General features: G+C 48.3%; 1 protein-coding gene and 1 long non-coding RNA gene across 2 annotated transcripts in view; one reads left to right on the top strand and one right to left on the bottom strand.

Moving 5' to 3' along the window:
* Window positions 1-14,970, bottom strand: part of LOC310835334 — a 364,886-nt gene that overhangs the window by 269,266 nt on the left and 80,650 nt on the right. The gene's annotated exons all lie outside the window — the stretch shown is intronic.
* LOC310835011 (solute carrier family 25 member 36-A-like) lies at window positions 186-14,171 on the top strand. Its single transcript, XM_083719657.1, has 7 exons — window positions 186-540; window positions 9,473-9,649; window positions 9,822-9,899; window positions 10,627-10,727; window positions 11,821-11,887; window positions 12,441-12,724; window positions 12,848-14,171. Exons 1-7 carry the CDS (start codon window positions 500-502, stop codon window positions 13,042-13,044), a joined length of 945 nt encoding a protein of 314 aa, XP_083575783.1. The 5' UTR covers window positions 186-499; the 3' UTR covers window positions 13,045-14,171.

Genomic DNA, 14,970 nt, shown 5'->3' on the forward strand with positions numbered 1-14,970 from the left:
CTGCGTTTTAAAAAGAAAAAAAAAGGCAGAGCTAATGATTTGCTGGCTACGCACATTTCTTCTCTGCCCGCCGTCAGCAAAAGATTCCCGAGCGGTGCACCAAAAAAGTGAATAATGCAACTTAGTTTGCAGAGTTGCGCCAGAGAGGGCGGCATTTCAAGTAGACCTGCGACCCCGCTGGCGTCTGACACCCAGCCAGGGCGTCGGGAAACCGGAGCAATTCGGCTGCGATCGGAGGCGGGGCAAGCGGCGGCGAGAGGGCGGAGTGGGGTGTGGGGTGGCCGGGCGCGACGAGGGCGGAGCTGCTCGGGACTCAGCCGGAAGCCGGAGGGCGCAAAGCACGCGGCACCCGCCTCGGAGCGCTCACGGGATCGCCTGCGCGCAAAGATCGGCGCGCAAAGATCGCCGTGCCTGGTTCTCGACGGCGCGCACGGAAGAGAAGGCGCGGCGGAGCGGGGAGAGTGGCGGCGGCGGCGGCGTTGCGCGGCGCAGAGGAAGGATGCCCCGTCGGAGCACCGCGCTGCACCTCGCGGCCGGCGGGTGAGTAGCCGCGAGGGAGCTTCTGGTGCGCGTCCCAGGCGCGTCTGCTCGTAATCGGGTCCCCGGGACTTGCTGCCAAGGGGAAAGGGGGCGACGGCGGCGCGCTCCGGCAGGGCCGGATCCGCCGCGTGCCCATGGGCAAGTCGATGCAAGCCTAGGACGCCGACCTTAGAGGGGCGCACGACTGACCTTGGAGGGGCACCGTTTTCTACAAGTTCGTTGTTACCATAAAGTTCCGAGAATAGTTTGCTTTTATAGTTTGAAATGTTTTATCCTTTCTGTTTTGGAAAAGAGAAGTTTGCAATAATAATAATTGTGGGTGAAGAGATTTCGAGTTGCAGGGTTGGGAATGCGCCGGAATGGCAGCTGCCAGCCATGTTGATCTCGTAGAATCATAAAGTTGGGAGGGATCCTGAGGATCATTCAGTCCCCACGCCCTGCAGTGCAGGAATATGCAGCGCACCCTTATGGGGCTCGAACCTGCAACCTCGGCCTTGTCTGCGCTACGCTGCAGCTGTGTTTCCAGCCAAAAGACAGCGGAGTGCCCAGATTCTAAAGGAGTGAGGCCGGCTCACATGTGTCGGTGTAGCAGCGCTCCTTCTTGTGGGAGGAATGAGGTAGGAGGAATGTGTCAGGATTGTGTGCCAGAAGGAAGAGAAAATGTCAGAGGTGCCAGATGCCTCTGCTTCTTTTCTTGGTTCACTGTCGGTTGCTATCTTGGGCCCATTTGTGGTCACCTTCTCTTCCTGGCACATGAGCCATTGCAGCATGAATTCCACACACTCCAGTTGTGCATGAAATGATCTGCAAGCCTATCCACATGGGGAAACTTATCACCCATTCAGTGTGACCTGTGTGATCCCAGTCATCTTTACAACAGCTACCAGTATTACTACTGTTGTAATGCTGATGAGAACCTGAGGCTGATGGAATAAGTGGCCTGCCTGAATAAACAGTCCTATGCATGCCTGCCAGGAAGTGCAAAAAACCCCGAAAAGTTTTAAAGTCATGTAATTGATGATTTATAGAGCCACCCGTCAGTGCATATGGTTTACAAAAAAAAGTGATATTTTAAAATACAGCACGGACTAATTAAAAAACAGGAAGCAAAAATACCCACATGAGTTGCGCTCTTCGGGGACCTGCAAAGCAACAATTGGCTCCTGTGTGCAAGCTTCTTAAAAATAAACTGAGGGTGCGCTAACACAAGGAGCCTAAGCGAGCAGGATCAGAGGGAGGGAGCAAAGTTAACGGGGGTAACATTGGAGTGGAGTCCCTGAGACGATTGAATGGTGCCTTGTACACCTCCCTCTGGCAACTCCTCCAGCCCAGCTGGTGCCAAACATTACTACTCTTCATTCCCGTCAGCGAGGAGACACTGCCCAGGCTTGCGCCCCAGGGAGGTCACTTTGGTGCTGCTGTTCGGCTTCACCCTGGAGGCGCACTCCATTCTCTCTCAAGACAGAAAGGGGCCAACAACTGTATTAATATAATAAAATAATATTATTAATATAATAAAACAACTGCTGCTCCAGAGAAGTGGACACGGAGCAATGGATCCAAACTACAAGAAAGAAGATTCCACCTAAACATTAGGAAGAACTTCCTGACAGTAAGAGCTGTTTGACAGTGGAATTTGCTGCCAAGGAGTGTGGTGGAGTCTCCTTCTTTGGAGGTCTTTAAGCAGAGGCTTGACAACCATATGTCAGGAGTGCTCTGATGGTGTTTCCTGCTTGGCAGGGGGTTGGACTCGATGGCCCTTGTGGTCTCTTCCAACTCTATGATTCTATGAATAACGGGCTTTATCTATTACTGCACCCATAAAATTGTTCACATTATCCAGCAACCATCCTTCACTGAGGCTGGCACTCACAGAGGTCTGCTGAGCTTGGCCTGGTGATAGGATGGAGGAGTTGGACCCGGCAGGTTCGACTCAACTTCTCCCACAGTTGAGATTATGAGTGTTTAATGCCTGAACAGGGCTATGTAAGTCGCAGAATTCAGCTTTCTGAGTACAGTGGACGCTCGGGTTGCAAACGTGATCTGTGCGGGACGCATGTTCGCAACCCTTGTCTGCGCACATGCAGGTTGCGATTCGGCGCTTCTGCGCATGTGCAAAGCACAATTTAGCGCTTCTGCGCATGCGCGACCGGAAGTAACCCGTTCCGGTACTTCCGGGTTTCGGTGATCTGCAACCTGAAAAACGCAACCTGACGCTTTTGTAACCTGGGGTATGACTGTACAGAACTTGGATCTGAGCGCAGGATTTTAGTTTGTTGATGTGGTGCTGCTGTTGTTGAGGACTCAGCCCTGGGGAAGCTCTGGGGTTCTTGCCTTCATCTCTTCTTCCCCTTAAGTGGAGGCAGAAGCCTCTGGGAAGCCAGGTGCTATTTGTTGTATTAACTGATACAACTGTATTAACTGAAACGTGTAATATCTTGCCGTTCCCTTTGTGTTTATGAGAGTTTGACTATGCTGTTCCTCTGAGGCCGTGTTCTATGAATACACTCAGGCAGTGGTATCTACTTCTGAAAAGGGTATTCAAGAGGGCATGTCTTAAATCTGTAGTGTTCTCACCTGGCAATGTATAGTGCTGGGTTGTTGTTTTCCCCCCAGCAGGTGGACTACATTCAGGGTCAAACTGCACATTAAGTTCTTTAAAAACATGCTTAATGCAGCTGCTTTTATTTTAAAGAAAAAAGAGCTGGTTAGTCACTGTTGCTGGTAAGGGGAGGCAATTTAATAGTGAACGATAAATTACAATCTTTCATCTTTTCCTCTGCCCTGCTGCAAAGGCTGGAAAAGAGGAGGAGGAGGGATCCCTTGAAACCCACCGCTGGCGCAGTGTTAGAAACTCAAATATATATGCTAGGCGCCAAATGGCCCCCTTAAACCAAGGTTGCAGTTGCCGAAACAGAAAGTCCGGTTGCCATTTTGGGGCAAGACGGCTCTAAAGTCTTATTTTTCAAAGAATGGGCTGACTGTGATTGATTCATCTGGTTAGTTCAGATGACAACCTTGAGCTAAGGTTAAGAGCTTTGAGAACTTAAAGAAGAAAAGTCACTTGATCCAATGACAGTCCGTATATATATGTATATATTGGCCCATTCCAACCTCTTTTTGTTCAGGCTTCACAGAAAAAAGGAATTTGGTTCCAGAAATTCATTCCGATCGAGCAGATGAAATATAAGTGATATAATTCTATAGGATGGAGTATTTGTGCGTGAAAACAGCCCAGATCCAATGATCCCCAAATGTCTGAAATGTCAGGTACCCTAGGTTCCAACTCCCTGGGTGTCTGAGCACCCACAAAATTCCCCCTTGAAGGGGCCAGGCACCCACAAAATTCAGTGCCAGGGCCATGCATGCTGCATGGCACCCATGGTCATGGGGCCAAGTTGGCATTCCTGGCACCCAGGCATCTTCACTTAGTTGCAAGTGGTTGAAATGCGCCTGGCTAATTTCAAACCCTGTGTGCCACCCAACCACAACCCCACCCTTGGTAATTTTGCCAGCTTTGCCTGCCAAGGTAGTGACGTAGCTCACGTTCTTTCAATGTAGTGGAACTTCTGTTGAAATCTGCCGACTCCCAGCTGGTTATATCTTCAGGAAAAGCACGGGGCCTTCGTCTCCAGAGACCCTGCACACTATCACAACTTTCTAAATGGCTATATCCAAAATATCCCTCTGAAGCAGAATGGGAACAACATTTTACCGGGGCCTGGTACGAGAAAATGGGTTCTGCCTGGCAAATAGGACAGCAGGAGCAAGTGGATTTCGGCTACTCCTTTTTCTCTACCAGCTGCATTGCTTACTCTGAAAACCCAGTTGTCCTCCTTCCTAAGGCGTCCTCAGAACAACTCTAGAAGGTTATTCCTGGCCTAGCCTTCCAACTGCCCAACAGCTGTTCCCACCCAGCCTCTCTGACCTGCTACCCTTCTGCTAACTCAAGCTGCACAGGCGCACATCCCTTGAGACGGCAAAGGGGCTTTGCTTGCAAGAAGCATCTCTGCAAGCTGAGCGGAAGACAGACACAGTTGGTTAGTTACAGATAGGTAGCCGTGTTGGTCTGCCATAGTCAAAACAAAAAAAATTCCTTCCAGTAGCACCTTAAAGACCAACTAAGTCAGTATCTGAAGAAGTGTGCATGCACACGAAAGCTCATACCAAGAACTGACTTAGTTGGTCTTTAAGGTGCTACTGGAAGGATTTTTTTTTGTTTTGACAGTTGGTTAGGTCTTTGGTTCGTGGCCAGGTCTCTCTCATCATCATCTGTCTATATTCTGCAATGGTAGAAGAACGGGAGGCTCAGGGTTGGGCCAGGAAAGGCCATCTAAAGATGTTTCATCTTCTCTCGGCAAACAAGCCCTCTGAATGGAAGGAGAAATAATTGGTTTCTTTCTGCCAGCCTGGTTGCAGGAATTGCTGTATCCATTGGAAACAGTTTCCATGGTGCATTTAAAAAATGTACTTAGTTATTTTCTGCTTTTGGAGGCAACCGTTTACCCGCTGTGCTATCATTTATTTATTTGCAAGAATTGTAAGCGGTGTACACGCTGTACTTATAGTTAAAAGATTTATATATTCGGCAGAGTTTCCAGGTGGTTTGAAAGAAAGGAGGGAGGGGAAGGGCTGATGGAATTAGGAGACCCTCTTTCCGGCATTGGGGACACGTCCTAGTCCTGGTTCTCACAAAAATCAAGCGAAATAGTAAACCTGTTTCTGGACAGATGCAGGTAGGGAGTTCACAAGGTTGAGCTCTCCTTGCTTTAAAATAAAATAATTATATTCCTGCAAGCAGAAAGCAAGCATGTCAGGGAAAATGTGTCATCCCGATAATCTAATTATTGGTGCAGAGGGATTGTTACTTTTGTATGGAAGAGCATCCAGTCGTGCCAGCTGTGCCTGCTTGCTGCCTGAAGTGATGCAGGCCAGATACAAGCTTGTCTGCTGCTAGTGAGAACGTGAATGTATAGGCAGATGTTTCAAGGTATCCAGCTACTGGTTAGTGATCTCATCTCAGCCACTGACTCCCAGTTTCTAACTGTTCGGAGGCTCAGGACGGTTATTCAGAGGCAAACAACAACAGCCCTTGCCTACACGAAGAGGTCATTCCTCAGTGCTTCAAAAACTCTTCGCGGCAATGACATTTTAAAGCAAGCCTCTGAGCATGTGAAGAGTGACGTGTGGCCACCAGGTTAAAATCACCCTGGTGGGAGAACTGGATTGTTCCAAGGGGTCCCTGTGGAGCCTGTGTTCAGGGTCAAAAATGTGTGCAATGGCTTTGAACACACCCACAGCTGCTCTGTTGCATCACTTGCCACTGCAAACTTCGCCAAGGCGAATACCCTTCATGAATGTGGAGCAGTAAATCGAGAACCTCTCACCTTGCCAGGATTCGCTCACTCAGCTAATGTCAAACCAAAACCACAGGCTGCTGCTGTCAGTTAAGGGCTGTCCTAGCAAGGGGGCCGGTTGCGTAAAGTGCAAAGCATGTCCCAGCCAAATTGGGGCAGCTCCCGCCGCCGCCTCCAGCTCTCCCTCTCCTCCCCGCGCACTGGCAATGCGTCACACAGACACCCTTTGGATTTGCCAATGATTAGCACACTGACGTCTTGGCTCTGACCTGCTGTGAGCAGAGGGGCTCAGGGCTCCAAAGTCCACAGGGGAGGAGGTGGCCCAAACGTCACAGCTTTGCATTCTGGCATTGCCCATCACGCTTCGTTCCGCTGCGAGGCTTCCCCATGTCGCCACAGCCAGCGGGCACAGGGCGATCTTTGGAGCCCGGCAAAAGGAACAGATCCTTCTGTATGTTGGAGAGTCACCTCGTCCAATGTAGTAGAGATTGCTTCTGAGCAATCCAGCCTCACGCTGGGAATTCTCAGCTCAGGTGGCTGCGGTGGAAACAGAAGCCGAGCTGTCTTGATTCCGGATTCATTAATTCAGAGCCGGTTTCTGTGGTTCTGGCTCTGCACATAGCTAGCACATAGCTAGGATGCCTATTCCTCTTGACATCCAATGCTCTTTTTAAATGTGTTGTGAGGGGGCGGAGGTTATTCATCATCATCAAACCTTTATTGGCATCACTTACAAACATTCAGAATAAATAGGCCAGTGCGATCTCATCGCCGTTTCAACAGTACAAACATTTGCCAAAGGGAAGAAGAGGCAAGAGATCTATTTCATCTCTGTGGGTCTCCAGCAAGGGCAGAATCCTGTAGTGTACTTCAGTGACAAAGAAAATCAAATAGAGGAACTTAGCTGCTGTCTTGATGAGGTCCTGGTCTCTCCCCGTAATAAGAAGCATGTAACCTCTGTCTCTGGTTTCCATGTTGGAATATGTAGATGGTCTAAAAATTGTTGGCGGAGATCATCATACATTTTACATTTAAGGGCCACATGAGCTAGATTTTCCACCAGGTGGGCAGATCCTATCTCCTTCTGCCATACCCACAAACCTACCCAAAGGAGGTTAGAAGGATTAGAATTGAACTTAGCCAGCGGGTGTGTGTGTGTATTGGGTTGTTCTTGTTTCCACTTTATTATGCATTTTGCAATGTTATATTGTGGTTTTATGTTGTGAAATACCCGTATATAGAGCAGTCTAACAACAACAACAACAATAATAATAATAATTCCTGATCCGTCCTAACTTTCGCCTATCTTTGAAATGGAAAATATCAAATCATTCCCCAAACGTGCAAATCGATTGGAAAACGTCTCCCCGCCTCCTGTGGATCCTCATTACAGAATTATACTCTACAACCATATATGTTCTATTCCTGCACTGAGAGAATACTATAAGCATTTAGACTATGCTGTGAATATACAGCCCATTTTGATGAAACTCAGAGCTAGGACGATGGACACCCCCCCCCAAGATTTTCTGCTTTCCTCGGGGCTTTAGCAAACACCACCACATCTTCATAGGCCTTGCCATCCTCTTAGTTGGGCATCAGAACTGTTTGCTCAAAATCTACAGTTTAATTTCATTCTAATAATGAGATCTATCTTCCACTCCGATATTTCTTTTTACATTTTCTAAATATGAGATGTCCCCCCCGTAAAGAAACAGAACTTCCCATAATATCCCACGAAGCCTCTTAACAGCTTGAAGGCAGTGACTCAAAGAGCAAAGGCCGCCTTCGAGAGCGCAAGACTTTCAAAAGAGGCAGCGTTTCAAACCCAATTTGAACATATCTAGATTCCCCGTATTCCTATCTGAGGTCTTTTCAGTTTTTATCTGGTCATACATTGTCCCCCCTTTTTGTCTCCCAGTCTCCTGGTCTAGTTTAAAATGTACATTAACTAGAGAGGCACAGATTCTCCACACTGATAACGAAATTTCAGACAGTTTTGGTGATTCTTGTGGATAGCATTTAGAATTTGGACTGCATGCCTGAATCGTAATTTGCTTATACTGCCACTGATGTCAGTTGCCCTGTGACCTTCTGGGGAAGGGCAGGTTAAGAAAATCTTAAAAAATAGACAAATGGAGCCCCTTCTCATGAGACTTTGGGGGCACTCCTGCTGCGAAGAGCCTTTGAAGCACTGAGGAATGACCTCCTCATGTAGGCAAGGGGTGGTTTGTTTGGTTTTTGCCTCTAAATTGTCTTGAGGATAGCTTCCGAACTGTTAGAAACTGGGTGCATAAGCTGGGTGCCAACGGACAGGGTTGTAGTTGAAACGTTTGGGCAAGATTGCTCCAAAATCTTATTTTTCCAATGATGGACTGACTGTGATTGATTCTTGGTTAAACACCTGGCTAGTTCGGATGACAACCTTGAGCTAGGTTAAGAATGTTGAGAGCTTAAAGAAGAGAAGTCACTGGATCCAGGGAGAGTCCACATGGGGTAAATTGAAGACAAGCTGTAACAATTAACTACAGCGTCGTTCGTTACTCCAGCTCAGGCTGTGCAGAAAAAGCAATTTGGTTCCTGAAATTCATTCTGATTGTGCAGATAAATGATTAAAACGGGCAGAATTCTACAGGATTAAGTGTGTGAAAATAGTCGAGATCCAATGATCACCAGGCATGAGACGTCATGCAACATCCTGGCATCCAGGCATCTTTGTTTAATTTTTTATTATTATTAAGCTTTACATTTTAATCATCAAAATATCATAGCAAATAACAACAACAAAATTACAGTTCCAAAATTTCCCCTTCCACGACTTCCCTCAACTTCCTCTTCTGGTTTTTTTATACATATTAACTTCTCCTGCTTGTTTTGATATATCTTAATTTTAAGGTAAGGACGCAGGTGGTGCTGTGGTCTAAACCACAGAGCCTAGGACTTGCCGATCAGAAGGTTGGCGGTTCGAATCCCCACAACGGGATGAGCTCCCGTTGCTCGGTCCTTGCTCCTGCCAACCTAGCAGTTTGAAAGCATGTCAAAGTACAAGTAGATAAATAGGTACCGCTCCGGCGGGAAAGTAAACGGCGTTTCTATGTGCTGCTCTGGTTCGCCAGAAGCGGCTTAGTCATGCTGGCCACATGAACTGGAAGCTGTACACCGGCTCCCTCGGCCAATAAAGTGAGATGAGTGCCGAAACCCCACAGTTGGCCATGACTGGACCTAATGGTCAGGGGTCCCTTTACCTAATTTTAAGATCTTTAAATTAATCATTATTATACTCTTCTCCATTTCACATCATCATTATAATTCCTGTTGTTGTTATTATTATTTTTAAAATTGTAAATGTTTAGTCAAAACCTGCTAGTGAGTCCATATCTTTACCTTGTTTCTGTGGGTATAACATAAATGGTTCCCAGTCTTTCTTAAAACCTCTGTTGCCCTTTTCTCGAATTCCCAGGCCTCTTCACTTGGTTGCAAGCGGCCGTTGGTTGTGTGCAAAAGGCGCCTGGCTCATTTTGAACACTGCCTCTGAACCTTGCCCTGACCCTGCATTTCCTCTTCTCTCGTCCCAGATTTGGTGGCACGGCTGGAGCCATCTTGACCTGCCCTTTGGAGGTGGTGAAGACCCGCCTGCAGTCTTCCTCGCTGGCCGTGAGGCCGCTGTGCCTTCCTGCGGTGCAGATGCAAGGGGTGAACGGAGCACTGATCCGCCCCGGACTGCCCTCCATAGGGGCTCTTCAGCTCTTGAGGTGAGCGGCCGAGACAGGAATAGCTGTGGGGGATCCTTGTGAGGTTCCCATGGGTGGGATTCCCTTATTTTGTACCTCCGTTTGCGGTGGTGGCGGCGGTGGCGGCAGCTTTTCCTGCCCCCCGAGGCAAAGGGCGGAAACTGACCTTCTCATTCGTTCTCTCCTTTCACAGAACCATCCTAGAGAAAGAAGGGATCCGCTCCCTCTTCCGAGGCCTGGGGCCCAATCTAGTCGGAGTTGCACCTTCCAGGTAAAATGGTGTTTACAAGGGCAGGGTTCCCCAAGCGGAACTTTCACAGGGATTCTCGTTGAAATCAACCCTCAAAAGGGTCCAGAAATCTCTTGCTAGGGTTGGGTGATACCTGGTTTTCAACATCGTGATAGAGCGCCAGCTAAACATCGTGATATATCGAGATACCTGAAATAAGGATGGAGCTATATAGAGGCTTTGGCTGGCTTCACGGTTTTCCGGCATTGTGATTTTTGCATAGCACACGCGCACACCCACTCACCTTCTTTCATGATATATTGCCAGGTCAAAAACTATGAAACCGATATCACGATACGGGCTCAAGGGGGACACATCTAAGACCCATGACCTTGGGTTGTGCAGTCTGCTAGTGGGTGACCAAAAAACAGGGTACTTGAGTCATGCATTTGCCTAGTTTTTTTACATTATACAAAGGCTCAAACAGCCTCTGAGCCTTTTCGATGCTTTTCCTGTAAACAGCACATCATTGTTCGTACAGAGCAGAAACCGGAGGAGAGACAAGTAAACATGCAAAGGAGCACTTCTGGCCACTACAGACGTCACATTCACATGAGAAGGAACCCAGAGCTGCTTTCAGCCTTTAAACCCCCTGAATCTGGGCAGGAGCACAGGCTTATCGGGGCGAATCTAGAGCAGATTGCTTGTTGTTGCTTCTGTGGGTTAAGTAGCTTAAAAGGACTCAATTCCTTTCCCTCCCCTTTTCCAGAGCCATTTATTTTGCTGCATATTCGGGCGCCAAGGAGAAACTCAACACGGTGTTCGCGCCAGAGTCTAAGAAAGTTCACATGCTTTCGGCGGCCTGTGCAGGTAAAATGCACATCTGTTTGGGTGTCCTCGGGTCATTTCACCTGTTGTGTTCCGAGCTTTGAAGAAAGGTCGAGAGAATGTGTTTTTTAAAAGAAATGTGATTTACCGCAGCAAGGAGTAAAGGAAGACTCCTAGATACACTTTTGTGCATGTGTGCTGTGCAGCAGCAGACAGTGTGGCAGAGCAGCACTGCTTACCTGACCTCCTGGTTATGTCACTGCAGCACAGCTGGACGGAGAGGAGCATGGCAGCAGCATGGTTGGCATGGTAGATCCCACACTGCTGGCGCATTTGCAGTGTGCCAACCTTGCCACTGCTGCACCCTTTTCTGCCCGCTGTGCTGCAGCGACTTCAGCTGGAGTTCATATGAGTGGCATAACCGCACACCTTCAAATTCTGGGGTTACACATGTTGGAAAGCTGCAGCTGGCAGCGGGCTGTATATATGTGGCAAAGCAGGGATGCGTACCATCTTTATATATGTCTACTAATACAGTGGCACCTCGGTTTTCGAACATCTCCATTGACGAACATTTCGGTTTTTGAACGCCATAAACCTGGAAGTAAATGCTTTGGTTTTCGAACGCGCCTCAGAAGTCAAACCAGAAATGCAGCTTCCATATTGAGTTTCCATTTTGAGGCTTCCGTACTGAGTTTTTGGTTTGCGAACGTTTCGGAACTCGAACGGTCTTCCGGAATGGAATACGTTTGAAAACCGAGGTACCACTGTATGGGTGAATGCATTTACTTCCTTGCATCTGTGAAGGGGACGTTGCAGGTTTGAAGCAGCCCGTTGCTTCCTTCTTTCTGCTTTAAGTGCTAAGAAATGAGATCAGGCAGAGGTAGCGGGTGACAAAGGGGAAGGCAGAGCGAAAGCTAAAATCCATGGGTAGAACTCACAGTCTGAGTTAAGCTCTTGCACAGCCGCCACTGAAATCTATGAAACAGTTAAGCTTGTAATTTCATCCCACTGAGATCAGCTGGATATGAAAACTTTGGATTAGACGCCAGAGAACCACAGAACAGGTCCCTACAAATTGCAAATGTCTTCCACAAAGCACAAGTTTCACCTTGGTACCTTCTCCTTCCTGCAGGAGTTACTTCTTCCACTTTGACAAACCCCATCTGGCTGGTGAAGACCAGAATGCAGTTGGAAGCCAGGTAAGGAAATCCTGGCTGCTTACCAGTTCATAACATTGTTTTGAGCCACCGGGACTGGCAGAATTTGATTCCGGACATAATGGAAGACTGGTAGACAAGACAAGCCACTTGCACATAACTGCAGGAGGGCAATTGGGTGTATGCTGCGATTCCACCAAAGCTCAGAATTTGGCACGGAGCACAGAAATCTGCTGCCTAAGAACCCGAGTCTCTCCCCCCCCTTGATCTCTTTGAAGTTGCAAATGAATATGCAAAAGCATGCCCAATGCTGGGTGCATCTCAGTAGAACGAGTTCTGGGTCAGATTTCACATGGTTAGAAGGTGGGGCAATAGTCCTCCTGCCCCCTCCCTGACTAGAAGCCAAATCAAGCATGCAGAATAAGAAACAACAAACATGCACAGTGTCTCTTGATTTCTGCGATTTGTACAGGTTGCGGAATTCAGTTTCTCGGAATTCAAGTTGTCATGGCACAACATTTCATTTTTAATGCAGTTTAGTGCGTTAAATGAGTGGAGCTCAGCAGTTCCCGACTGCGTTTTCTGTTCTCTGCAGGGCCAAAGACGAGCGGCGCACCAGCGGCTTCCAATGCGCCATGCGCATTTATCACAAGGAGGGCTTGCGAGGCTTTTACCGCGGGATCACTGCCTCGTACGCTGGCGTCTCTGAAACCATCATCCATTTTGTAATCTACGAGGCCCTGAAGCAGCGAATCAGAGAGCATCGGTCGTTCCTGACTCCGACTCCTATCTTTTCCCCAAGCAGCCAGGACTTCCTTGGGCTGATGGCAGCCGCCGCCGTTTCCAAAACATGTGCCTCGTGTATTGCCTACCCGCACGGTGAGCTGCTCCGTGTTCCAGGCTCTCCCCCCTCCCCCAAACCTGTCTGGCCAGAACTGGAGGAGCTTTCTCCAGAGGACTGGATAACTAATCTCTTTTCTCTTTCCTTCCTGCTCCCTGCAGAGGTCATCCGGACGCGGCTGAGAGAAGAGGGCTCGCGTTACCGCTCCCTTGTCCAAACTCTGCAGCTTGTGGTCCGGGAAGAGGGCCCTGGCGCTCTTTACCGTGGGCTCCTGACTCATCTGACCCGCCAGATCCCCAACGCGGCAATCGTCATGGTCACCTATGAACTGATCATTCATTTGGCAACCAAAATGTGATGTTTCCCCCTCCCTGAGAATTGGCTATTGTTGGCGTGTGCCTTTAGGAATGTGAAGCCTTGATCACGATGATCACATTTCCCCGTTCCACGGTTCGATGATGCCGTGGGAAAGGCTTGGAAGCTAGTGGCCTGTCTGTAATCTTTTGTTTGCGAGCCTCGGTAACTGGAGGATGTCTTCAACTGTGCTGGGCCTCTCATCAGACGCCTTAAAAGACATCAGTGGGCAAGGGACCACTCAAAGATGCAGTTGGACAGATGCAAGAGTTTTACATGCAGAAATGTATGCGTACGGAGGGTGGCTCGGCTGGCAAACACTCTTCCCCAGTGCCCCTGCCTGGCCAGGCTCCATTGTGCTGGTTGTGCAATTCAGTGCAGAGGAAAGCGTTCTGCTCTACTTCCCCTGTGGCCCAAGTCCGGCTTGCCAGTTGGCCAGGAAGGCAGAGGGCTTGTACGGAAGCCACGTAAAATGAAAGAAAAGCACCAGGGAATTTTCTCCAGGAAGCGGAGCGGTGCATCAGTGGTTAGTCTCAAAGGGAGGACCCGCCTGGCACTGACACCCTGCAATGGGCCTCCAACTCTTGCCGAAGACATTGATGGTTCCCTCCTACCCTTTTGAGTTTGCCGCTGGCAACTTGCCATCTCCTGAAGGCAGGCAGGACAGCTGTGCCCTTGGAAGTTCAGGGTCAGCTCCTGGCCCCTGCTCACGGAAGCACAGAAGCAGCATAGTCAAAGAGCCCTGGGGGTTTTGGTCCCTGCTGTAAAGAGAAACGGTTCGCTGTGGACAACTGGCAGGCTTACTTTTTATTGCCTTGCTTATGTATGTATTCCCCTGTAGAGCTTGCCTCCCTAACAGGAGAGTCGTGGGGAGAACAAAGGCATCTAGGGTGGGGTATATTTCAAGGGGGCAGGAGGTTGCTGTGCTGCGATGGGGTGAAGGGCAGCCTGAATGTGAAATTTGGTGTGTCATCCTGTGCGTAGCTTTATGGGGGTTCACTGACTTCTGACTCCATTTGTTGCATAGGAGTAAGGATGCAACACATTCTTAGACAAACCGAAATTATTATATGTTTTAAGTTAATGTTTCTCTGTCTTTTTTAATAAAGTATTTTATTAAAAAAACAACAACCAATGTTAACACAGTTCTATTTGGTAGAGTATGAGGCTCTTTTAATTTCAGGGTTCTGGGTTCAAGCACCAAGCTAAGCAAAAGATTCCTGCATTGCAGGGGGCTGGACTAGATGACTTTGGTGGTCCCTCCCAACTCCACAATTCTCTGATTGCTCTTTACTAGGATCTGGTGCCAGACTCTTCTACATTGTTAAGACTCGTCCAGGAGCCCAGAGGATGGGGAGACCCTCTTATTGAACCATTGCTCCCAGTATGTTTCCGAGCACAATTCAAAGTGTTGGTGCTGACCTTTAAAGCCCTAAACAGCCTTGGTCCAGTATACCTGAAGGAGCATCTCCAACCCCATCGTTCAGCCCAGACACTGAGGTCCAGCGCCGAGGGCCTTCTGGCGGTTCCCTCATTGCGAGAAGCAAAGCTACAGGGAACCAGGCAGAGGGCCTTCTTGGTGGTGGCGCCCGCCCTGTGGAACGCCCTTCCAGCAGATGTCAAAGCGATAAACAACTACCTGACATTCAGAAGACATCTTAAGGCAGCCCTGTTCAGGGAAGTTTTTAACATGTGATATTTTATTGTATTTTTGGCTTTTATGGAAGCCGCCCAGAGTGGCTGGGGAGGCCCAGCCAGATGGGTGGGGTATAAATAATAAATTATTATTATTATTATTATTATTATTATTATTATTATTATTACTACTGCAGGAAGCAACCATTGGGGCACCCAAATCCTTTTCTTACTAATGAGATATTGGAAGACCCTCAGCTTTTATCCCTTTTCTATTCTTGTAATTACTACCATG

Source organism: Podarcis gaigeae, assembly GCF_964106915.1.
Source record: "Podarcis gaigeae genome assembly, chromosome: 17".
NCBI lineage: Eukaryota > Metazoa > Chordata > Lepidosauria > Squamata > Lacertidae > Podarcis > Podarcis gaigeae.

Bases quoted from the DNA above. Each gene is read 5' to 3' on its own strand.
- LOC310835011 (XM_083719657.1), top strand. From the start codon at position 500: ATGCCCCGTCGGAGCACCGCGCTGCACCTCGCGGCCGGCGG. The intron at 9,900-10,626 runs GTAAAATGGTGT...CCCCTTTTCCAG, and splicing joins GTCGGAGTTGCACCTTCCAG to AGCCATTTATTTTGCTGCAT. The intron at 11,888-12,440 runs GTAAGGAAATCC...TGTTCTCTGCAG, and splicing joins AGAATGCAGTTGGAAGCCAG to GGCCAAAGACGAGCGGCGCA.